The sequence below is a fragment of the Pipra filicauda genome, unplaced genomic scaffold, assembly GCF_003945595.2.
Source record: "Pipra filicauda isolate LSUMZ 115617 unplaced genomic scaffold, ASM394559v2 scaffold124_size2119055_pilon, whole genome shotgun sequence".
Classification (NCBI taxonomy): domain Eukaryota; kingdom Metazoa; phylum Chordata; class Aves; order Passeriformes; family Pipridae; genus Pipra; species Pipra filicauda.
Window position 1 is genome coordinate 2,080,060 of NW_024103707.1, and position 24,378 is coordinate 2,104,437.

The 24,378-nt window shown below is 38.6% G+C and overlaps 1 protein-coding gene across 2 annotated transcripts in view; it reads left to right on the plus strand.

Annotated features, from left to right (window-relative positions):
- Positions 1-24,378, plus strand: part of LOC113992172 (short transient receptor potential channel 4) — a 70,772-nt gene that overhangs the window by 31,923 nt on the left and 14,471 nt on the right. The window contains exons 2-3 of one of the 2 annotated variants that reach the window (XM_039389303.1): positions 14,599-14,724; positions 17,200-17,604. In XM_039389303.1, the coding sequence (XP_039245237.1) occupies positions 17,227-17,604 (378 nt within the window). In that variant the 5' untranslated portion in view covers positions 14,599-14,724; positions 17,200-17,226. The remainder of the gene's footprint in view (positions 1-14,598; positions 14,725-17,199; positions 17,605-24,378) is intronic. The other variant, XM_039389301.1, reaches the window with a different exon arrangement.

Here is a 24,378-nt window from a genome sequence, read left to right on the forward strand (position 1 = left end):
CCAGATATGTTTTTAAGCATGCAATAGTTTTTCTTGTCCTACCATCTGAAGCAGTATTTCATTACCAAGGCTAACTTGCAGAATTTCCGAAGGATAGTTAAAAAGCCAGTGAATCTTTCATAGTATTCTACTCTTGCCTGTCCATTATATATAACAGTTACAAAATTAGAAAAACAGCCACAGAGGTCTGTTTTCAATCAGGAAGGAATAAGAAAATAAATTAGAGGTAGCTGGAGACAAATCACTTTTGACTTGTTGTTGAGGTCAGTACAAACGGTGGACAGAGTTTAATAACTATAATTTTTAAAGTCTGTAGAGTCAACCAAAATAGAATGACTTTTTTTAATATTGTATTCCACTTACTTGATCTGTACTATAGAATGCATAGAAAGCATAAATCCAAACTCTTTTCAATGCATGTTCAAAGTTAACATTACACACTGTCAGAGCAACATTTTGCTATGGAAAATTATAAACAAAAAGTTTGTAGGGCAAAAATTAAATTATAATTTTCAGTTCATAGTCTCAATTTTTAGACCATGTAATAAATTTGAACATACTCTAATTACAGTCCTGTTATAATTCTAACACTGTGTTTGGTAAAAGGCCTACCTGAAGGTTTCTATTTTAGCTCCTGAGCCTTTAGTGCTAGCCAGTCCTGAATACAGAACTGAACATGGCTCTTTCAAGAAAGTGCTATAAGCACTAGTCTTTGTTATCAGGCTCTTGTCCCTTCTCCCTACTGTAATCAGTTTTGAATTTCTTTTTCAATAGTAAAATTCAGAAGGAATACTGAAAAATATGATGCTTCAGAACAACACTATGATTAGCATATATGTGTATAAACCATCTCAGAATGTTCAAGATTTGACCCAGTACTCTGAACACTGAACCATTTTGCGAACATCAAGAATAACATGTCCTCCTGGTTTGAAAGGAGTGATTCAAGCTCATTTTCCTGAAAAGTGGATTATAGTGTCTTACTTTCAAGAGGAAGTCTGAGTGTCTTACTTGAAGAACAATTTCCTCTGAATTTGTGGAAAAGGGGAGGGAGTGGGGCAGGGGGGGACCTGTCTTTTCACAAAGAAGTGGGGTTTAAATAATAGAATCATAGAACAGTTTGGGTTGGAAGGGACTCAACACAGAGAGTAAGAACTTACTCATGTACTAAAGATCATGCTGTCATATAGGTAACTGAACCCTTCCCTTGATAAGGCCAACTGCTTCTTAAAAAAATTAAGCAATTCCATATACCAGCCACCAGAACCCATGGAAATAACTGCAATACTGTCAAGTACCAATGAAACAAGGGGGAACCTTTTTATGTATTTAATGATCAGAGCAATTTATGTCAGCACTAGAGTTTCAAATCTGAAAACAAGAGATTGAATAATTGTAGCTGCATCTACATTAGTCTAGTATCATAACAGCAAAGTACCCTTTTAGTGTTTTTCCCTCCTGCTTTTCCTTCTCCTACCACACTTTGACACTGCAGAGTGGTCTGGAGTATGTGGACTAGATTCCTCCACAGGATCCAAAGCCAGATCATCCACTCCAGGAGCATTCCTACCACACTCCAGCTGCTAACACTCAGCTTGCATGACCAGGATAGAGCTCATCTGAGGTAAATCACCTGAAATACAGGGCTTTCAGCAAGGAGATCTGCTGCTACTGTACTGTGATATTTGCTGAGGCAGATACAGTCTTATAGTGTCTATTCCTCTAGGCATGACAGCACGAAAAAATAATGCTCAAACTCCAGTGCACTGTCATGACCCACTGAATGTTTGCACATGATTTTGAGGAGCACAAAGCAAGTCTCAATAAGCAAACTAGTACTTTCCTTATGCCTTAGTTCTGTCACATGCAGATCTGTGTGGTAGCAGGTGGTTTTCTGAATATAGCTGAGATAGCACAGCTCTTTTCATGGCACAGGTACACCTGCTCCTGCTTCCTCTTTGGTGGTTGCTCTTGATCAGCCTTGCTTTCCACAGTTAAAAGCAACGTGGCAGAGATTAGCTATTTTAGCAGTCACACATCTGCTCTCATCAAATCAGACTGGACTTGTAGAAGTAGATCTGGTCACCAGCCAATTCAGTTCTTCACTTCTGCCTTCTCACCTGACACAAACTGAATTTTTGGAGATAGGCTGCTAGCAGTGTTCTCAAGAACACTGGCTTAATTTCCTTTACACTTTCTATTCTTGGTTTAGTCTGGTCTGAGTTAAATTTTTTGTTTTTTTTGGAGGAGAGGTGTGGATAAAATGAAAAGTTGATTGAAGAAATGTGAAGGTAAAGGTAGGGATAAAGACTCTTGCTTCAGAGGTGAGACATGACACTGAAGCCATCTTATGCTGTCACATAATGAAAATGTGACAGCAAAAGGTTGTGAATGCACTAGAAAGCTTTGGCCATTGTCCCCTAGCAAAAAGCAGACATATATCCAGTACACTCCAAATCTTTCTGGTTAATAGATGTCACAGATGAAAAGAACTTGGATGAGTGGTTGTCAGTAAGCAGGCTGTTAGCAAAATTTACTTAAGTAGGTCAGTGTGACTATAATTAGAAGTAATGGGGTGAAAGTTAGCAAAGTAAAATATGAGCGAAATATCTGGAAAGCATTTTGAGTAGTGAAGTGTGTTGGACTGTGAAACGTTCTCTACTGGTGTTGAAATACATACATATGTGCTCATCATTTATATTCCGTGCTGGTTTGCCTTTCTAATGTGATATGATAATCATGTGTCTATGAAAATTATTGGGAAATCTTGGCACCTTTGATTTAATCCTAGCAGTATATATCTCTAGTGGGGCAAGTAGTGAGACAAATATCATAGATCAGAAATAACCAGATGGCAGGCCAGAAGGGCTCTGAGTTTGCTCAAATGTGGAGTAACAGGGTACCAAGCTGTGGGATGATAACACCTGGTTGCCTGTTAGCACTTTGTGTCAAGGCAAGACTTTAATTTCCCCAAAAGTAGAGCAGCGCCTGCAACAGCCTCGTGTGTGCCAAACAATGGCTGGTAATGTATTATATCTTCATTTTCTCATCAGGTATAGATTTAATGGGAGACATTCTTGATTTTAATATTAGTAGCAACAAGTGCATGGCAAACTCCACACGTGTAATGAGGTGCAACTCCACAGGTATCTCCCACCCACTGCAATATGTTGCCAGCAGTTTTGAACTCTCAGTCTTTGCTGACCCACTGACACCACGGGGAGAAGAGACATGCTCCTTTCTATCCCTCTGCCCCAGTGTGTGGCTTTTTTATAGACTTCAGAGGCAGGGAGCATACTGACAGTAACACCCCTGGTGTTGCAGCTCCCTTGCTGCAGACTGTCTGCATTCTTTCTTCCCCAGCAGACATCTAAACTCAGTGTGCTCCTTGGCTTTCTGGTCAGTAACTTGGCAGAGGATACCTGCCCTGGAGGCAGCCAGTTTCCTGCCTGTCATGACCTTCACATGACCCAGTTCATCTCTGAAACCCTAATGTATCATCTTGTGGGCTCAGCATGCGGGATTTGCTTCCAGACCCACACAGGGCCTACATGCAAGTGCCCATAATAAGTATGCTAGGTGAGAACATGTAGCTGACTGGCATATTGATACCTCAGGTGACTTGAATCACTTTGCAAGTGCTGCTAGTTCTACTGACTAAAGCTGTGATAAAGTTGGCTAAAAGGTATATGTCTAGTGACATCTGAGATGGCATCCTTCTTGGATTCTACCTGTGGACAAAGAAGGATATAGCCTATCTGACCAGTGCCCAGGGATGTCTCAGGCATGTAGAATATCTTAAAGGTCATTAGTTTCTCTGTTTAAAAAATCTAATCCTGTCCTTGTTATCCACTGACAACAGAGGGAGTTTTGGGGACTTATCTCAAATGTCGATGTCTACATTTAGACATTTAACGTAGGTGTCTTAACCCTGAACTGAATCCCACTCACAGTTTTATCTTCCAAAAAGAAGTAGTCTAAGGACATGAGATTGCCTGAAGCAAAATGCCAAAAACTTGCTAGTAAATGATTGTCAAATATATGCAGCACTTTGACACAGCTTTCATCCAAAGAGTTGGTTGCTTTTCAGAAATAAATATGAGTATGCTTTTAGGGTCCCCTGCCACTGGGTGTAATTCTCAATTCTGTGTTATTTACCATATTCCGATGGACACATTCAGTTGCATGATCCACTGCCCATTTCTTCTTGTTCTTATGTTGTTACAATTTCTTTTCTGGCCTTGTCCTGTCAGTTGCTAAGCCACTGCTAAAAATGGTGGACATTTACTACTCTTACAGATCTCTGTAAAATGCAGGATGAAGATACTCCTGTTCAGTCAAACTGAGTAATTGTTTCTGAGGAGTGTTTTATTAACAGCTGGTTTTTCTACCTTGAGGTTGACCTTATGTTTTGAGACAATTAGCTTGATTAAGTTCTCCCTGACATGCCACTGTGCAATGAGCTTTGGAACTACTCTGTAAAGGCAATATCTACTACCCTTGAATTAGTCCCATTTGTCTCACTATCTAAGCAAATGAGTGTGATTAGTGTAGAAACAGTTCTATCCCTGAAAAACAAAATTGCTCATTTTTACCATGAGAATGGTTGCCATGGGAATGGTTACATTAAAACCTTGTCCAGCATCTCCTTATACAACCAGAGGTAAGTAAGCACTTAAGTACAGTGTGTGCCAATGGCAATTCAATTTTCCCCCTTGTTCCAAGCAGTGAGGGTAGAAAACTGAGGGATGCGTGCTTCAGTAACATGCTATCCATGACATCTGATAGTCTTGCAATTTTGCTACTGTAAAAAAAAGTTGCTTTGAATATTTTGATTCCTAAAAGGAGTCTTCTTTCCATTCACAAGCATTAATTTTAAAAAGGGTTACTTTCATTTGTTTGTCCGCTTTTTCTCCTCAGAGCTCTGGTAAAACAGTATCAACTGCTTTTATGATGAATGATATTATGTTGACAGTTCCTGATTATTTGTTAAGGGCTATTACATGTCTGGAGCTGTAGCTCTCAATGGAAAGAATGTCGTAATTTTAGATTTCCTTGAATAGAAACCACTGATGTTTTTAGTACCCAGAACATCAGGGCACTAACCCACTTCAGCAGTGAGCAGCGTTCAGCATAGCTGTCTGTGGATGTCCTGGGGATTAATGGGAGTCCTGTGAAGCAGCACAGCTCATCAGGGACAAATGGAGATCCCTGCCAAGGACACCGCTTGAGGTGTGGGGAAGCAATGGCCGGAGGGCACGTTGCTGTATCAAAATTTGTTAGCTTTGCTTTCAGGGAAGATATTACTGTCAGGCCAGAATAACCTGTTCCTTATTTAGTTAATGAACCTCCTGTGTGTGGAATTTCTAAGAGTCATCGTTAGATTTTCATCATTTTCTTTGCAGTTTCATGTGTTCTTTTTTTGGTTTGTTTGTTTCAATTGCCCTACTGTTCTCCCTAAATACCTATTTTGGATATTTGTTTTTTCTTTCATCAGGTCCTGATTTGTCCATATCTTGATGTGTGCACTCTTACATACTTCATAGACCATCTTCTATCTTGGTTTGCCTCTCACTTTAGCAAATTTTTCTGGCAACTACAATTCATCTTGGCCTGGGTCTCCTCTCTTGCACTTACTTGAAAGCTGAAACCATTTTATTTGGTGTTAATCTCCTAAATTCCAAAATCTATGTGTAAATACTTTGAGATGTGTTCTGATTTTATAAAATACAATTTTCTAAGAGCCTGCATTGACTTGGATGGAACCTGATGTTATTTTTTTAAAATTATGTTAAAAGATGCTTAAATTAAAGTTCAGAAACATTATGCTTTGGAACAATGTGCTGAGTGTTCAAAACATTGGCCTGATCTCATATTAACATGGCAATTTAATAAGTGAGAAGATGAAATATAAAATGCTGCAGCCGTTAGGTAGTATCTAAACCTACGTTATGTTTACAAGCTCCTTTTTTCCTTAGTAGCTACACCAAACTGTTCTCATTCACATTAGTAATATTACTTTATTCCTTGCTCACAGGAATAAATTTTTTCCAGAAGTTCAGTATCAAAATAGCATTATTTCAATTTCTTCCTATTCCCTGAAGTCAGAAAGAAAGCTGAAAGCCTTCTTAAAGGGAAAACAACAATGCAGGAATGCAGGTAGTCTGTCTATTACCACTAAAGATAACCTTCATCCTTTAGAAGTAAAAAAAAAAATCTGAAAAAAATGGAAACTCCATCACTAGCAGCTGTGTTTTAAAGAAATTCATACACTCAGCATGTCACTAACTGTGCAACGTTACCATGCAGGGGACTATGGAGAATGTAGGATAGACCTGCACAGTGATGAATAACGTTAATAGCTTGCACATATGTATTTGAAGGTCAACTTCTTTATGCAGCTTAGGGTCAGTTTCATCTCTCAGAAAATTAATTTCAGGGAAAAGTAGGTATTACTTCCCTTACCAGCTATAATGAATTGTACGTATATATCCCTTGAACATGAGTGACCTTCTTTAATATTTTGGGACAGTTCATGAGATTTCTAGTGGCCACCAATGGTTTGATATGTTGGTTTAGCACAGCATCTGAAAGGGGACATGTGCCATAACTCATGGTGCAGTCCCTTATGTGCTGCTATATGTATTTGTACATAGAAGAGAATTAGAGTAAGAAAAGAGTTTCCTGCAAAGGGAAATCTTTCCAAAATAAGATTGTCCCATAGCCTGCAGATAGGTTATTTATGTATCTGGTTTACAGTAGTGACAGGAACCTGCATATCCCTCATATCAGGAGATATTCCTGATACTCCTAATCAAGATAGGGTGTGCCGTCTTTTGTACATTTGTATTCCTTTGGTTTTGACCAAATGCAATTTCTTATTTGCCATTTTTTTTCTTTTCAAAACAAACTTTCCGAACATCTTTGGTTCAGAGACTTCTTCAAATGCAGATGTTCAGGCCTAGATTCATACGCACCTATACCAGTCAAAAGAAAGAAATAGAGATTTGACTGAATTGTTTGCAGCAGAACTTTCCTTCTGTTTTTCCGCTAACTCTAGAAAGACAACAAGATAAATACATTCCAACTTAGAAACCTTAACAAGCTGTCTAAATTTAGATATATCGCATCTAGGTACAGCACCACTGCATATGGTTAATACCTACAGTATTTACCTCTTACATTCACTGGTATGAAGTGGATGTCATTTTACTTATTTCAAAAAAAGAGTAAACACTACAACTTTTAGCCTCTTGATGATCGCTTTTCTTTTGCCTCACTGTTATTTATATTCCACCTATCTTACTCGATAAAATAAAATGGTGATGGGTATATTTAGAACAAAGTTTTCAAATATAAAGTTCATGCTGTTCACAGGGAAGGAACATTTGACATTCATAACTACAAGAGGTCATAGAGTCAAAGACTTACTGAGTAGTAACAGAGTCAGAGACCTGTGTGAGACATCTAAGTAAAGAGAAAACTGGCTAAAACTGAAGCACTGGGGAGGAAGAGGATTGCTAGAAGTAAAGAAGTTCTTACATATATGCATCATTGAAAAATTAAGTACCACAAGCATTTCTGTAATAATTTGTAAGTATAGAATTGTATTGTAAATAAATAGTAAATAAAGAATAATTTGTAAAATTATTTTTTTTTTCCTTTCACCAGAAGTTTATTGACTGAGAACAGCTGAGGAGGGAAAGAACATGGGTTATTGGCAAATTGAAGGTTGATGATTATGATACAGACTTGAACAAGAAGATGGTAGATTTAGAACTTAATCAAGTAAAATATCTAAACCTAAGATAGAAAAGTATTGAAATCATTGTACAAGAATGCAGAGAGGTGTATCTTGGAGTAACAGCTACACTTCGGTCACTCAGAAGAAGTGGTATGACAAAGGCATAGTGCAAACATGAAGGAGACAGAAGGTTAAAGTCAGCTGACCACTTGTGGACGTCTACTGCCAGTTAAATGCCTGAGGGTACCAGGGGTGTGACATAAGAGCTAGAGGGGACCAGTGCTCTTTCAGGGCAGCAGCTGGGGACAGGTGGGGCATCCTGGGGTTTTCAGGTGGCACCAATGTGCAGGGAATGGGCTGGAGCTGTAAAGAAGCCAGATTTGTGCAGCCTGGCAAAAGGAAGTCTAAAGAAAGTATAGTTTTTTTCCAAATATACTGGAGGAAGGATGATCCTGTCAGTAGTCCTCAACAGCTGAACTTAATTTAGGACTGAGGAAGTTGTCATGCCAGAAGAATGAGGCTTTGTCACTCACAGAAGCAGTGGAGGGGAAGGTGGGCCAAGCGGGGAGATCCCAGATACTTGTAATAGGGAGTCTGATTTTTTCAGAGTCAGATTGTTTGTGAGAGCTGCTCATGTAAGAGGCTGGGTTTGGTGGCCCAGGAAGCCTTTTCCAATTCAGCCTTCTCAGGACCAGGAAGCCATGCTGATTTTCTCTTGACCGGTCTCATGTCAGAGTTCAAATGAGATATTTATAGTAATCTTTAGTCTGTGAATCTCTCATAGCATCTGGCCTACTTGATAGTTAAAGTGTTGTTTCAAAGAGTTTCTTGTAACCAAGTTTCATTTTCCTGAAATTTTAATGTCACTTCCTGTTCTCTTCAGCTTTTATTTGGTTGTCTTGCTGAAGAGGTATTCCTACATTAAGAATCTGAGTTAGGCTAGCTTGTGTTTAGAAGAACTTGTCCCTCTGGCTCAAGGTGCAGAAACACAGGTGCTTCAAAATGAAGTTGCTTACTCCCTATTTCCAGAGATAAATCTGATTACTTTTTAAACTAGATGAGCGAAAAACTGCGCTAAAAGCATGCAGAATTAATCTTCTGCCGGTTGAAAATCGTGAAAAGATGCATTTTCCACAGTGAAAGTTTTATGTGTCAATTATTTGGTATTTTCCTATCTGTCAAATATATTTTTTCTGTGAATAATATGCTGGAATAATGAATTATATATTTGGGAGAGGAGTCATTATTTACAGTAATGGACTTTACATAATACCTCAGAAAGCAGTTCATAAGTAAGTGTTGAGCTAGATTTGTTGTTTAGATTTTCAAGTGACCTGTTTTTTAAAGTTTCTGTGTTGTAATACACCGATGCATATCATTCTGACCTTTTCCCACACAAAGAAGAAAATACAAACTTCTTGAAGAGTGCTCCAAGTATTTGAGCTATTACCAATCTTACATAATTACTGCTGGGTCACAGATCTATAGAGCATTATAACAGACGTGCCTTTGTAAGCCAGGGAATCCCCATGACAACTTTCTGTTTTCATCACCCCCTAGCAATGAGAATTCTCTTATTGCTACTATTTATATTTTTCACTCCTGTTCTAACTTAGCAGGAGACTTTTAATCCTGCAATGTTATTTGGGCATAAGCATAAATGACAATTTGGCCATGTAGGCAAATTTCTGGAAAGAACTGTTCCCCTGGATTTTAGAAGCCTTATATAATACCTTATCAAGCTATTCATTAGGGCATGTTCTGTGCTATACATTTAAAGATCTTGAATTACATGAAGCTGTCATTTTATGACTTCTGGTAAATAGGAGTTGTCAGAGTTTTGGTTTTTTATTCTATTCTTTGAAGTCTTTATTGATACAAGGGCAGGAAGGGCTTAGTCATCAGATAAGTATACAATTTCTTGAGAAAAATGCTAGCATTATTTTTGTCAGGCTTTGGTCCAGATAGTAATTAGGTTTTGCTGTTAGACTAGTTAACTAACCAAATTATACATTTGACAGATTTAAATAAAATTCTTTTGTTGGGGGTTTATCACCAATGTGTAACCATTTTTTTCTAGACTTGTATAACTACATTTTGTGTTATCTAACTAATTAGATTGTGGAACATCATCTACTATTGAGTTTAAATGGTCTGTTTAAATATAAATTTGATTTTGATTTGATTGATCATTATAATTCTTTTTACTTGAGTTAGTGGGTTATTATTGGTAGGTGAGCTTACATAACAAGTTTTCCTGATTTTAGTTTTATGAAGTCCTTCAGGAACATGTATTAAAATGCACTGACTCAAGTGTCTCTAAGCAGTGAGAGGTCAGAACCACTAAGGATGTGGGTAGAAAAAGGCCAATAAATTCCAAAACTTGAACAGTTTCTCCTAACTAGCCTTTATTTATTGCCAGCTTTTGTTTTATTTTAGTTCAGCCTCTTTTGAGGCTCCCCACAAAATACACATACCACTCTGAGGGCAGCAGCCAGTACTAAAGTGCTTATGTGAGCGTATATGTTTGTACACAGATCTCTTCACAGCTGGCTCTCTGTTGGCTTAGATACTACGAAGTGTTGTAACTTATCCTGAGGGTGGCTTAGCTTGTACATCTGAAAATGGACCCACAATGGAGAGTTTTTATTAGCAAATCTTTACTAGAAGTATTTGGGCAGTCTGCCCAAACCCTGCCTTTTCTGGCCAAACTGCATGCTGCCTGGAACTGCATCATGTGAAGCATGGGAAGACGTGGTTTTGTGTGAAAATGTACCTTTAAACACAGAAAGATCACTGCCACTTATAGCGTAACTCCCACAAGTAATGCTCCTGTCCCATATTTCCGAAGCTAACCTGCATCCTCTCTCCTTTCCTCCTCAAATGAACTTGTACAGTCAGACCCTTTCTGCCCAACCATAGTTTGATTTCTCAGCAGAAATTGTGTACTTTCTTCTCCTGTGCTTTCCACGTTTGGAGAAAGACCACCCACTCTCTCCAGGAGCAGGGGACGGCCCACTCCCCACATCTCCTGAGAATTGTTGCCATGCTGCATGACTGCTGCAGAATTACATCCACAGGGCATTAGATTAGCACTACTGTTGGAAATGCTGGAAGGCAGCCTTATGTGTAGCCAGATGATACTGAAGTACTTTCTCTTGAAAACTATTTTTGAGAGCTCCTTTAGTATACCCAGGGGAATAACACTAGCCAAGGAGACAGGAAGGTCAGTTCAACTGGATGATGCAGTCACTCAAGATCATTATCTGTGTTATTGCTGTCTCTATCCTTCCCACCCCAAACTAGGTGCCTACTGGGTGTAGGCTGGACTCACATCCTTCACGCTCCATCATTTCAAAGAAGTTCATGTCAGTCAGTGGAAATCAGACTTTGTCTCCTTTGCTCTGGTAGCAGGCTTAAATGCTTCACTATTCATTCCCCTCAGAGCAAGCACAAATAGCTCAGGCTTCAGAGTCATTCCCATAGATTCCCAAGGATATTTGCATAATTCTACCCATCAGCAAGAGGAAACAATACATCTTGTTTTTTTCCAAACAGTGTCTTTTTCTAGTTTAAATAAAACTGGAAAGATGAACTAATTTAATATTGTCATCTAATGATACTTCTGTGAGCTAGTGGTGCTCTTTCATGGGGGAGCTATCTGATTTTTCGCTCATAAAGTAAATAAAATTAGGCTCAGTTTTAGGAGTTTTTGAAGAAGGAAGTTCTTGAATATCTCTGATTTTAAAAATTATGCAGCTTTGCAATACTGCATTCCTGACCCCAAATCATCCTACCCCTCTATGATCAGTTAGTAATTTCTAATGCCTCTCTTAAAGGTTTTTTTTTTATACTTTGATATTTCTCAAACCTCAAGCTGATACCATTGCTGACCTTAAAGGTCACTGTTAAAAGAAGAACCTGTCATTCTCAACTATGATTTGCTGTGACATTAGCCCCAGAAATGCAAATTTTCTTCCATTTGGCATCAAATGAACTTACAGAACATTCGTATGCTATATATGAAGCACCATGCTTTAACCCCCCCCAAAATGCTATGAAATTGCATCCTGTCTTAAAGTTTGCAAAAAAAAAAAAAAAAGCCAAAAACCCTAAGCAAGTAGTCTGTGTCACTGCATCAAAGGTTTATCACATTCAGTGTCAGCATTTGCACTCTCCTGGGACTCGGTCTTTTAAGATGCTCATATAAAATGGTGGTAGAATTTATATCCATTGTCATATATCCATTGTACCTTGGCCCCTGAAAGTTGTTCTTTATAGCTGATATCCTGCCTTGCTGATTTTGAAGCTAGAACACAACATGACAGCTTGCCTCCCATCATTCACTGCAGCTGTAAGTCATGTTCTTTGCTTTACTGCAACTTGGATTATAGGGTACTTAAACCAGAGAACACACAAGAGGTTTAGCTCTTTTCCAAAGTAATCAATGGCCTCAGAGGGAACGTACACCATATTGAGCTATTCAGTTTATCTCCTGCATGCATGACTCAGTGTTAAAAGCCCAAATTGCTACTTTTGCTATTGTTAGCTTTCAAGTCTGAAGCTGATTGTAGTTCTAACAATGAAAAATTACTTTCAGGTGAGGATACTGTATTGCCAGCTAGAGCAGTTGTAAAATAAACAGTGCTAAAGGCATACGTGGTCAGTGAAACTCCATCACCTGCAGCTGAAGTTGTTTGAGCAGTCCCTGGAATCAATCCAATTGTTGTCTCAGCCCAATTAACATCTTCCTATGAAATTTTCAGGCAAAGTGTGGGAGTTAGCATGGACCCCAAATTATTCCCAATAGACAGTTCTCATTCAGCTGTCCTATTTTTGGGTGAAGTATGTTTAACAGTATAGGCACAGCCTATCCAGTTGATCTCAATGCTAGAAGCATGTTTAAGTTATTTGTTTAACTTTGGTTATATGCCAGTTTCTGGACTGATGCTGGGTTCAGAGATCAAAGACTTACTTGAATTTCTTTTGTGCTTGTTGAAATGAAACAATCTATTCTAGTGATTGACAGTGAAGGAACTTTATGCTTCGTTTGGACTGTGATTTATCAGAGCTAGAGTCTTGCTTTCCAAAATGCTCTTTGAACATCATTTTTACTGTGTATCAAATAGGGTTCTGTGTCAGATTAAAGCTGGGATGTCACACGTCTATTTTAGAAAGAAAATTTCATACTTTCATGAACACAGCAAATGTCAGAAACTTTCCTTTGCCATGAAAATTGCACATAAAATAGTTTCAGAAGATCACAGTGAAATCAGCATGTTATTCACTTGTCGTAAGTTTTCTGGTTTCCTGAGTAGGGTGACACCATAGTAATGAAGTTTCGGGGAATGGTTTGTTTGTTTGTTTGTTTTTCACGCAAATAGTCTGAAAAACAAACTCATGAGCAAAATCAGAAGTGTGCTTTTGATGACGTCAGAGAAGAAGCTATACAGTATATATGCTGCTATAGTAAGTGTAACAGTGGTCAATGTTGGAAATACCATATCTTTAGAAGGGTAGCGTCAGTGAGGGTTTCAGAAATTGCACATGTGGATACTATGGAGCACATCCATGTCCCTCCAGCTGCTCATCTGCTGAAGAAGATATGTTGTCATTGGTCTTTTCCTGTCTCTGAAAGGGTTGCAATCTGTAAGCACAGTTGCTGTGACTGGCAGCAGAAATGGCTTGTCACAGAGGCCCTTGGTGCCTGTTAATGGGTCACTCCAATACGCCTCCTGCACCTGGCTATTGATAGTGTTTTGGCATAGGGGACAGCATGCAAGGGAAATGCAAGTCAGGGTTTCCTGGAAAAATAAGGAAGATATGGTCATATGTGTAGAGGAAGCAAATATGGCAAACACAGAGGTTGGATAAATGCCAAGGAATTCTAATTGCCTTTTTTATTTTTTTTTTAGGTGTATCTTTGATGGGAAATTTCTGTGTACCTGGAATTATAATGTGCATGTGTGTGTGTATAATATATACATATATACACACACAATATAGCACCAGAAGAAAATTTCCTATTGTTTATTTAGTATCAGTAAAATTCATAACATCAGACTTTCTTAGAATTATCAAATTATTAAATAATGATAGAGTGGAAATGTAAAAGGTTTGCAAAGAAGGTGAAATGTTACCGTTCCTGGCTGAAAAAAACCATTCCCATATAATTTGAAATAGTTGTCTGTAGTAGGTGTAAATAAAACTGCATGTTAAGAAAAAAAATCTTGTCTCATAAGAATCTATTTTCTGTCAAAGTATTACAGTTTCCTTTTTTATATACTTTTCCTGCTCAGGTGCTGATGATATTTCCTTGGCATGGCAGGAAGCACTATGTAGTTATTTAGAGAGTTATTTTGTCTTTGTTTCTTTTGAGAAGTCTTTTTATTATGTGTCTGATGTGTGGACTCTTTGGAGACTATAGTTACAATTTTTCAAGTTTTGAACCATATTTTTTTTTCTTTCATTTCCCTCACACTGTTCTAGTGTATTGGACCTCTTGGTTTTTTAGCCTCTTGTTCCTGCAGAGAAGCTCAAAGCATTTGGAGACTTCCTTAGCTCTGCTGGCTACTCCGAGCACTTACAGCTCTCATGATATGCCCATGTAAATTTGTCATATGCATGCATTTACGTGTGACAGCACAGTAACGGTTGTCATACAACACTATCTACCTGTAAATAAAACAAACAAACAAAAAATTATTTTTGTAAACACCCATGAACTATTATTTTTGATGTTTACATCACCTTCCAGGATCATACTGTATCAGCAATTAATCTCTGCTTCCTAATTGCATGTAAACATAGATTTTTAGTTAATACAAACCTTTATGTATGGATGATATTTTCAGGAAGTGGTGCAGGCAAGAAGGCTTAGCAGAGGACAGCTATTTGGAAGAATGACAATGCGTGCTTAATGTGTCTCTTCTGAAAGAGACAAACTAAGCTCAGATCTAATTTTCAAGAATCATGTGAAGGTAAGCAAAAAAGGTTCCAACAAGTGTTTTCCTTATGGCGTACAGTGAGACAATAATACATCTTCCTCACACTTATAAAAATAAAGAAACAAGGAATCCCCAAATGACCCTAGTGAAATTATGGTAGATCCCATCCATAGGTTGCTTTACTCTTCTTCTACCATAAGCATCTCTATGATGCCTGGTTTCATTGATATAATTTAATTCCTAATTTGACTCACAATAAACAGGGAGATAATGATCTGTTTATTCATTTCTGTGCTTTCAAGAGGGAGAAGTTTATAGCATTGACCTTCCAGTTGCAGTCCCTCAGTTTGCTCCACGTGTCTATAATGTGTGTGCATTATTCAATGTCTGCCTGACAGATATGAAATAGAGTCATTATTGAGACTGAAGTCATTGTGAGGTGGCAGCTGGACTCAGGTAGGATGCCCTTCAGCATCCAGTACCAGACCACAATTTGTGAGCAGAGGAATGAAGCTGTAAATCTCTATGGCTATCATGGGAATGTAGCAGCCCACCTTCCTGGTAGATACCTACTTGTGAACTTCTACACTTAAGTCTGTTCATTTGGGTCTGAACATACACTTTTTTCCTTCTTGAATCCAGTTTTGAAAGGAAATAATTAAAATCTAACTGGTAAAATAAAAGTGCATTAACCATAAGAATGTGATATCTCTTCCAGGAGTATAAAACTGTGCAATGAATCTGCAGTGTATTTTACTTAGAGTGAGATTAACAGAACATAATCCACAAACTGTGCAACCTCTAGTAGCCCAGATTGCAGACCGATACCATTTTGTTGGGAAAATTGGGAAACATCTTGAAAAGGATTGCAATTCCCAAGCTCCTGTATTTGGATATGGAGGAGAATTTTTCTCATGTGTCTCTTTTGCTTTCGTCTGCCTGCCTCAAGTCCCGTTGATCTGCTCTGAAAAACAAAGAAAACAACTCAGTAACAACCTTTGTACTTTTGTACTTACCTCTCATCACACTGCATAAGAAGAGTGGAGAAGATAAATTACTATGTTCCTCACTTACTGTTAGTGACTTTTTTTTTTGATGAATCAAAACCTAAAAATAATAACAACATATATTATCTTTTTAAACTAGGATCTCAACAGAGATTTTAATGACTGAAAGGAGTAAGGAGTGGAGGAAAAGGCAGTGGTTTACTGCAACTTGCATTATCAGCTGAGAAAATTTCAAGAAACTGCAGTTCTTCATCAGATAGACTGTTCAGCCTCTAATTGAACAGCAGGGGGAAATATTTTTTGTGTACTTTTTGCTTTGAGGTCAAATTTTTCTCTTCCTTCTTTCCTCTTCCTTTTTTTTTTCTTACCCAAGTAGAAGATGGACTCAGGAGAAAATCATTCTGTTAGAAGGAATTATTTTTGCAAATTCCTTGAATAAAGTATAGAGAATAAAAGCACAGACATTAAATGCTTTTTTATAAGTAAGATTTTGGAGTTGTTTTATAGCTGCTATGTTTTTGTATTAATTCTGGTTTAGAACTGAAGAGTACAGAATCAAAATTGTGACTATTATCTACCACTCCTTGGAAATTTATCTCCTACGGATTTTGTTTTTTCCTTTTGAGTTCTGAATTTTAATTTATACATTAGTAAGTGCTGCTTAGAAAAGCATTTTATGTGAATGTTTTTCTAATAGCATATGAGATTGAATCAAAATCTTCGTAGGGAAGCTCACCGCTGAACTGTGCAAAATAAGTCTTCCCACAGATAAATAGGGAATTTGAGCACTAGGAAGATGTAAATGCTAATAACTATTCAGATTCTATCATATTCTTTCTGCCCAGCCTAAAGAAACAGGTAGGAAGGGCTGTATTTAGTTGTCTACACACAACCCTTAAATGACACATGGCTTCTGTAGGATGTCAGAGACATTTTCATGGAGGTACCAAATGTGCACAGACCTCGTGAATGACCTGAGACATGCTGGAGTACAGATGACGTAACTAGAGCATCTCAGAGAGGCCTCAGAAGCTTATACAGGCAACTGAACCAATCTCTAGGTGACATAGCCACTACAATCAAGCTTAAAAGATGTGAGTGCCCTTTAATCTACTGAGCAGTGGCAACTGTGCATGAGCATACTCTTCAGCTGTGGGAAACATGAGGTAGTGGAACTGAATGAAGAAATTAAGGATGAAATGGAGCTACACTTTTGGTGCAAACTACATTGTATCGTGTCATTTCATGTTTGCCACAGGTCTAAGAAATGCATACAAGCAAATGGTATGCTGACAGATATGCTTTCACTTGGTATGTTACAAACAAGCAATATTTTGGCTTCTACTCTTGCAGATCTTAGAAGTTCTATTGATAGACACCATTTGTATGTGTTTCAACATCCCTTTTTAGTATGAGTTTTAAATACTTGTATATTGCAAATATTAATTTGATGCACTGTACCCCCTAAATTATTGACTTAATCTTTATGTTCATCTTGCAGAGACAAAGTATTAGAATGGCATAAAATATGGCCCAGTTCTACTATAAAAGAAGCGTCAATGCTCCCTACAGAGATCGTATCCCTCTTCGCATCGTACGGGCAGAGTCTGAACTGTCTCATTCAGAAAAAGCCTATCTGAATGCCGTGGAGAAAGGAGACTATGCCAGTGTAAAGAAGGCTTTGGAGGAAGCAGAAATTTATTTCAAGATCAATATTAACTGCATTGATCCCCTGGGAAGAACTGCACTCCTTATTGCAATTGAAAATGAGAACCTTGAGCTCATTGAGCTGCTCTTAAGTTTTAATGTGTATGTGGGAGATGCTCTGTTGCACGCCATACGGAAGGAGGTAGTTGGTGCTGTGGAGCTGCTGTTAAACCACAAGAAGCCCAGTGGGGAGAAACAGGTACGTGCAGGATTTTCTCTGAGTTTGTGGTCTGCTCTAATGTAAAGAGAAGAATTGGGCCAAGGGAGTAAGCAAAAAGAAAAACAAAACCAACCATCATCCTTGCACACAAATATTTAAAATCAAAAAATCAGTTACGTTGATGCTGTATGCATTGTATTAATCTGTGTTTAGACATCATAGAATCACAAATTGTTTTGAGTCAGAAAAACCTTTAAAAATCATCTAGTTCCAACACCCTGACATGGGCAGGGACATCTTTCCCTAGGCAAGGTTGCTCAAAGCCACATCCAACCTGACCTTGAACACTTCCAGGGACAAGACATCCAGAACTTCTCCGGGCAACCTGATCCAGTGTCTCACTACCCTAACTGTAAAAAATGTCTTCCTTCTTCCCAGTCTAAACCTACCCTCTTTCAGTTTAAAACTGTTGCCTCTTTCCGTGTCATTACAGGCCTTGGTTAAAAGTCTCTCTTTGTCTTTCCCATAAGCCCCCTCTGTATAATGATAACATTATTCCTGCTGGAAAGTCTTTAATCATTCAAAGAAGCAAATAATTCCAAAAAGAATAGTAGTGGTAATATGTGGTCCATTTGAATTAATTATGAAACTCCCATAAAAGTCAATGAATGTTTCAACCCCTCCATGGGGAGGTCATCATCTCCCAACTCAGCAAGGCAACACTGGGAGGCATGACCGAATTGATCAGAACTTCAGCCCTGTCTTAAGTAGTCATCCATCCTATCAAGTACACCTAAAAAGGCACAAACTCCTCTCCCTTTCTCCTGTCTTCTCTCAAAGGAAAAAATCATTACATACAGGCTCATTCATAATGTGATACCTACTCTGCTTCCCCTTGCACTTCCTTGAGAGACATCTCCAGGAAGTAGTTAGCCTTCTCATTTTAAGAAAAGAGTGGAGACAGGATAACATAGCCCATTAATTCTGATATTCATTGGACTCTTCTAGGAAGAAAAACCTTAAAAGTAGTTATAATATTGTATTATATTTTCATCAATTTCAAATTTTATGTATTATTGATACTCTATAAATGTATTTCAGTGAATAGTATGTTGAATGATTACAGCCCTTTCACAGATAATGCATACAATATACTTTAATTACAGTATAATGTACTTGGTGTGGATATAATTGCAGATAATAGGTAAAAAGTATAATTTTTGCTGATAAACTAACACAAATTCTATGCTTTTTTATGGTAGGTCTTTGTACGATAGTATATGCCTGTCTTGTCTTCTAGACAGTAAAAGCAGAGCTCCTTTAAAATTACCAGAACCCAGAAGGATTAGCGCACAACCCCATGCCAAACCAGTCAAAACACCTGTCTCTCCATTCTCCAGCCTCTGTAGTGGAAGTTGCCATTTGCAGAGCAGAGTTCATGTCACTTAATGGTAGCCATCCAAAGATAGGTCTCATCTCTGATCTTGCTCCTTGGACTTCCCTTTGCAATGGAGAAAAATGGAGATCCCTGGAGAGCACCTCATGCTGGCTTTTTCAATTACTTGCTTTATGACGCATAAACCACTTTTTAGCTTTGCTAGAGAGAGTCTGCAAATTCACCTTAAAATAGCTGCCTAAATTTTAGACTGTTCTTCAGACTTTCAGGGCTACTTTTTCATGCGTGCCACAGCTACTGTATTGAAAATGCTTGAATACAAGTAGTAAAACTTGTTTTAGGTGAGCTTCATGCTATAGCAGTCAAAAGGTAGGATTACTTTTTGGGTGCATACTACAGTGTTAAATTAACCACAAACTGATTTGCTCCAGTCTAGAGGTTAGATCTCTGGGCTGAAGCTTAAGTTTGTTGTTTCAGTGCCAAATTCCGCTGCTGGCTTGTATGAATAGCTTTGCTCCTTCTGCTCTTTCTTGGTTTCCCTGGTTGCACTTGATGGGGGTCTTACTGTAAAGCAGGAACATTATTCACAAATTGTTTGAACAGAGATATCTCCTTTTGTGCCTGTAAAAGGCTAGGCTTGCCCATTGTCAATGCAAGCACTGCTTGCAAGCCAGTGCATGCAAAAATGGTCTTTAAACAAACAGGTTATTTACATGTGTATGGTGTTGTGTGCACTGGGGACCCCAACAACCACTAAGCTTCTATGGGTGTCATATGTATAGGTAGTCATATTGGTTCATTTTTAGGCCAATGGCATGCTGAAGAGAATGTAAATGTGAATGACATTTTTGCAGTAATTCCACAATGAATTTACTGTTACCAAAGGTACCTGCTGGCTGAAAAATCATTGCAATGGGCTAAAGATATAAAATCTGGACACAGAGAATTATAGACTTTTTTTTTTTCCCCCTGGAGAATCAAGTTCCTTTTGAAACTGTTTCAAACTACAACTTTTTTGATTACTATTATTTGTAAACATTTGCCGTATTGCTTAGATGATGATTCATTTTCAGACTCTTTGCTTCTTTGTATAAATCTGGTCATGTGCAGTAAAATCCTGGCCCCTTGAAGTTAGTGGAATTTTTGCCATCCATTCAGTGAGGTCAATATTTCACCCTTTCTGCTGTTTGTTGTTGTTGTTGTTGTTGTTGCTTTTCTCTTGATGAAAAGTTATTCCCAGAGGGGACAGATAAGAAAATAAAGAAAAATGCATGTGCTAAATACAACCAAGCACAAGAAACAGTTTAGGTTCCATAAACTGTTGGTGATAAAATTATTGAACATTAAACTAATTGAACTTATATTTTTAGTGATAAAATTTATGAATATTCAGATGCTGGAAAATGTGGGTTTCCCTTTCCCCATCCTCGACGTGGGGGAGCCCAGCTCTAGTTCCTTCTCCGCCTGAAGAACCATTTCCGACGTCTTGGTGGACGGGGAAAGGGGACTCCAGAAACAGGGTTTTTCAGGCCCCGAGCCTGGAGGGGAGAGGTGCCCTCCCCTCCCCCCAGCACCCACGTGGCTCCGTGGCAGGCACAGAGACAGCACACCGGCGTGGAGAGGAGGCAAGAGAGAGTTTATTGTTGGGAAGGGGTTTATAAGGCTTTTAGGAGGGTCAAAGGGGAACCAATCACGAGTTCAGGGTCACACAGAAAAAACCATCAGGTAAAGGGTAAACAGCCAATAGGAAGGGGTTAAACAAAGGACCAATGGGACACCTCAGGACACCTTTCCCAGGACATTCCTGCATGGGAGATAACAGTTGCTGTGGGGGGTGTTGGGAAGAAGAAACACGTGTTTGCAAAGGGACCACAAAGAGCCATTTTAAGACATGTTTAAACAAGTTTCTCATCAGGTATAGTGCTACAGGAAAAAATCTGATATGATTCACAAGTAAATGAATTAGCTCTCACTATATTTTTCTATTAATGAGGTAATATCCTACGTATGATACATGGCTAATTTCAGCTTCACCTTATACAATAATGTAGCTATATTTGTAAAATGAAATCATTTTTAATCATAGAATTTCTTATATAATTCAAGAGCACATTGACAATGTCAGAAAGCTAGAAGAAAATGTCTTCTTGTACCAACAGAAAGCTACAGTTCTTCAGGACTACTGAAATGTATCTTTTGAAAAAAATGATTTTTCTCCAAAATTTAATTCTTTAAACATGTAAATGTTGAAAAAGAAAAGGGGGGAAAATTTAAAAATGTGTTAATTCTGACCAAGAATCAATGCATATAGTTAAAATAATATGTTTTTGCATTTTTTTAGGTTTTCCAGCCAAAATCTCCAAATTAGGAGATGCCACTGAATCTTACTCTCTAACACTTTCTCCTCAAAACAACCCCAAACCAACAAAAAAAGAACCCCAAAACACCCTAACAGAACCCCAACAAAACCCAAATCTTGTTAAAGTTAAATCTAAACTCTCTAGTCTACTGACTACTCAGCTGTAGGGCTCTACGTAATGTCCGTACATGATCTGCTTTGCATTTCAAATACCACATGGATTATAGTGGTTTTAAGCTGATTATCAGTATATGGATACATCTGGTGCCACCTGGTGACTGCAGATGAGGCATATATGTTTACCAGCTTTGAATTGTCTTTGAACTCCTTCTGTTACTCAGTTTGTGAGTGAGGTTTTTGCGCTATACATTAATACAACTCAGGAAAAGGTTATTTTGTCACTTGCATTATAGTCATTATATTTTCTATGCTTTTTTATCTGTACCAGCTGCTAGAGCACATGTAAAAGAGAATAGCACAAATTAATGTGAATGAGTTGAGGAAACTTGTCCAAGTACTTTTAAATTACCATTCTGCAACACCATATGTCCTGAATTATCTGCCAAGTCACTTGTTGCTTACTCTGATGGATAGCTGAATGCCAAATTAAAAGGGGGGGAAAAAGTTATTCTTTTAAATTTAGTATCTGCAGAAAATGTTTTAATCTTACTATATTGCATGCAGCATCCACAGATGGGATGGGAGTTAGGCAGCATAAAAATAAGTAGAATACCTTTATGTAAATCATAATGTGCTCTACTGCTTAAGGAACCCAGGCATCGATCTCTAGCTGGGTGTTTGACCGTCTAGATATTCTTGTATTTTCAGGGAAAACTGAAGCAGAGGTGTAGCTAGCTGCCTTCTAACAATGCTGCAAATGAAATAAGTGAAGCTGAAGTCTCAGTTTCTAAACTTGAAGAGTTTAGCATTGTATTAACTGACAGACTAGATTTGGGGCTTGGAAATTGGCTGCAATGTTTACAGGCATTGCTTGACTAGCAAAAGCACATGGCAGTGCTTTTATGCATTCCTGTTCACTATTAGATGTCAATCTTGTGATACTTCTGGGTATTTTTAATGGGTGGACACCCTAGGGACAGCTTTCTGCAGAAGTTGGAAAAAACTACTGTGCTAATGCCAGACTGGCATTTGCAAATATAAGGGAATTTCTAGAGGATGGAGAACTTTGGGACAGGGAGGGATGTGATCATTGTGACATATCCCTGGTTCACTCCTTCTGTGGTGTGACTGTCAATTAATCTGAAAATATTGCTGGGCACAGAGTGGTGGTTATGGTAGGGTTGGACTCAATGATCTTAGAGGTTTTTTCCAACCTAAATGATTCTGTGAGTCTGTGAGGGTGGAAGCTGACAGACTCCATTGCTGGAACTGTACAAAGCCAGGTTGGAAGGGGACTGAGCAACCTTTTCTAATGGAAGGTTGCCTGCCCATGGCAGGTGGGTCGGAGCTAGCTGATCTTTTAGGTCCTTTCCAACCTAAACCATTCTATGATTCTATGAATCTAACCCAGTCAAACATATTCTAATAGTGCTGTATGCTCGCCAGGGACATTTTGGAGTTCACAGGGTGTGTGGTGACAGCATCTTCACCCAGGGAGACACCAATCCATCGTTCCACATCTGAGTGTTGAAAGAAGTAGCAGAAAGTTACATGGTGGTCTGGCCGACACTCTGATCTGGGTAATGGGCAGACCAATTCCTGAGAGCTTGCTCTGGCATTTATATGCTATTCAGTGTGTTAGCAGCCATTGCAAACTCTTGGACAGGAAGAGTTAATCAGTTGGATCAGTAGGAAAGCTTGCTATCTTGGGACTTTTAAGGAGGTGGGGAGAGAAGGGGCATTATTTTGCTGTCACGGGCTAAAGTTATATTTTATAAATCTTGACGCATGTAGCTGATTGATAATTATTTGAAGTGTGGGAAGGTAGAAAAGAAGAGGAGGTGTTGACAATACAAGTTGTCTTTCACTTGAATCTACTGATGCAATTCTCATCAGAATAAACAATGACTGATCTTATGCCAAAATGTGTTTCAACATCTGATTTTTTTTAACAGTGTTGCTATGTAGTTGTGGAGAGAATGAAAGGATGTGAGAGAACAACCAGGGTGAGGGGTATGGTCCTGAAGAAGAGTCAAGAATGTTGTACAGTATACTTTCTAGGCCACTGGAGCACGCTTTTATGTGGATATTCAGGCACTCACCTAAATTATCTGGAAAGGGATAGAGACAGCAAGGCTAGATAGCTTTGCAGGCAAAGTGCCTTCAGTCTGGCAGCACTCCCAGAAATAGATAAAAGGTCTAAAGGTGAAAAGTCAGAAAACAGCATGAAAGCAGCACAAAGCCTGAAGAATCATTTTCCATCCTGAAATGCTGGCAGCATGGATTCTGCATGTCTGACAGAGCTCCTATCAAGCTTCACAGAAGCTCCTATCTCCTTGCAAATTCCCTGCATGTGGTCACATGACCCACTCTGTTCTTTTTGTGACTCTTAGTATCTTTGGACTACTTGAAATAGCCTTTTGAGGAGTCCCAGTGTCCTGAGATGAAGCCAGTGCTCTTCTTTGGAGCTGCACACATTGCTCAGCTTCAGTCTCAGTCAGGCTCCTCTTAATGTGTACAGAGCTTTAATCAACTTTCGCGTATTATTTTCCTTCCAAGCCTCATGAGATATCATTTTCCCAGCCCTGCATTGCCAAACAACCCAGTGGTGTACGAGGGAAAGCTGCTATGTCAGGGTTGTTATTTCATCCTGGTAACAGTATAGGCAGTCACGGAGGAGACCAGGGAATGTACACAGGTTGTAGGCCCAGCACACTTGCAGTGGACTTTAACTACAAAAATATTGAATCTGTGGGTTTTTTTTAATATACTTTCAAATTCTTACCTAGTTACTGAACTGGGAGGTATATTGGTAAATCAGGGGCAGAAAGAAAGATTTTATGAGCACTGCATGATGACCTGTAGTTTTCTTATCTAAAACTCTCTCTGGTAACTTTGGAAAATACTAGTCTCAATGACTTGTGTAATGCTTTTTGGC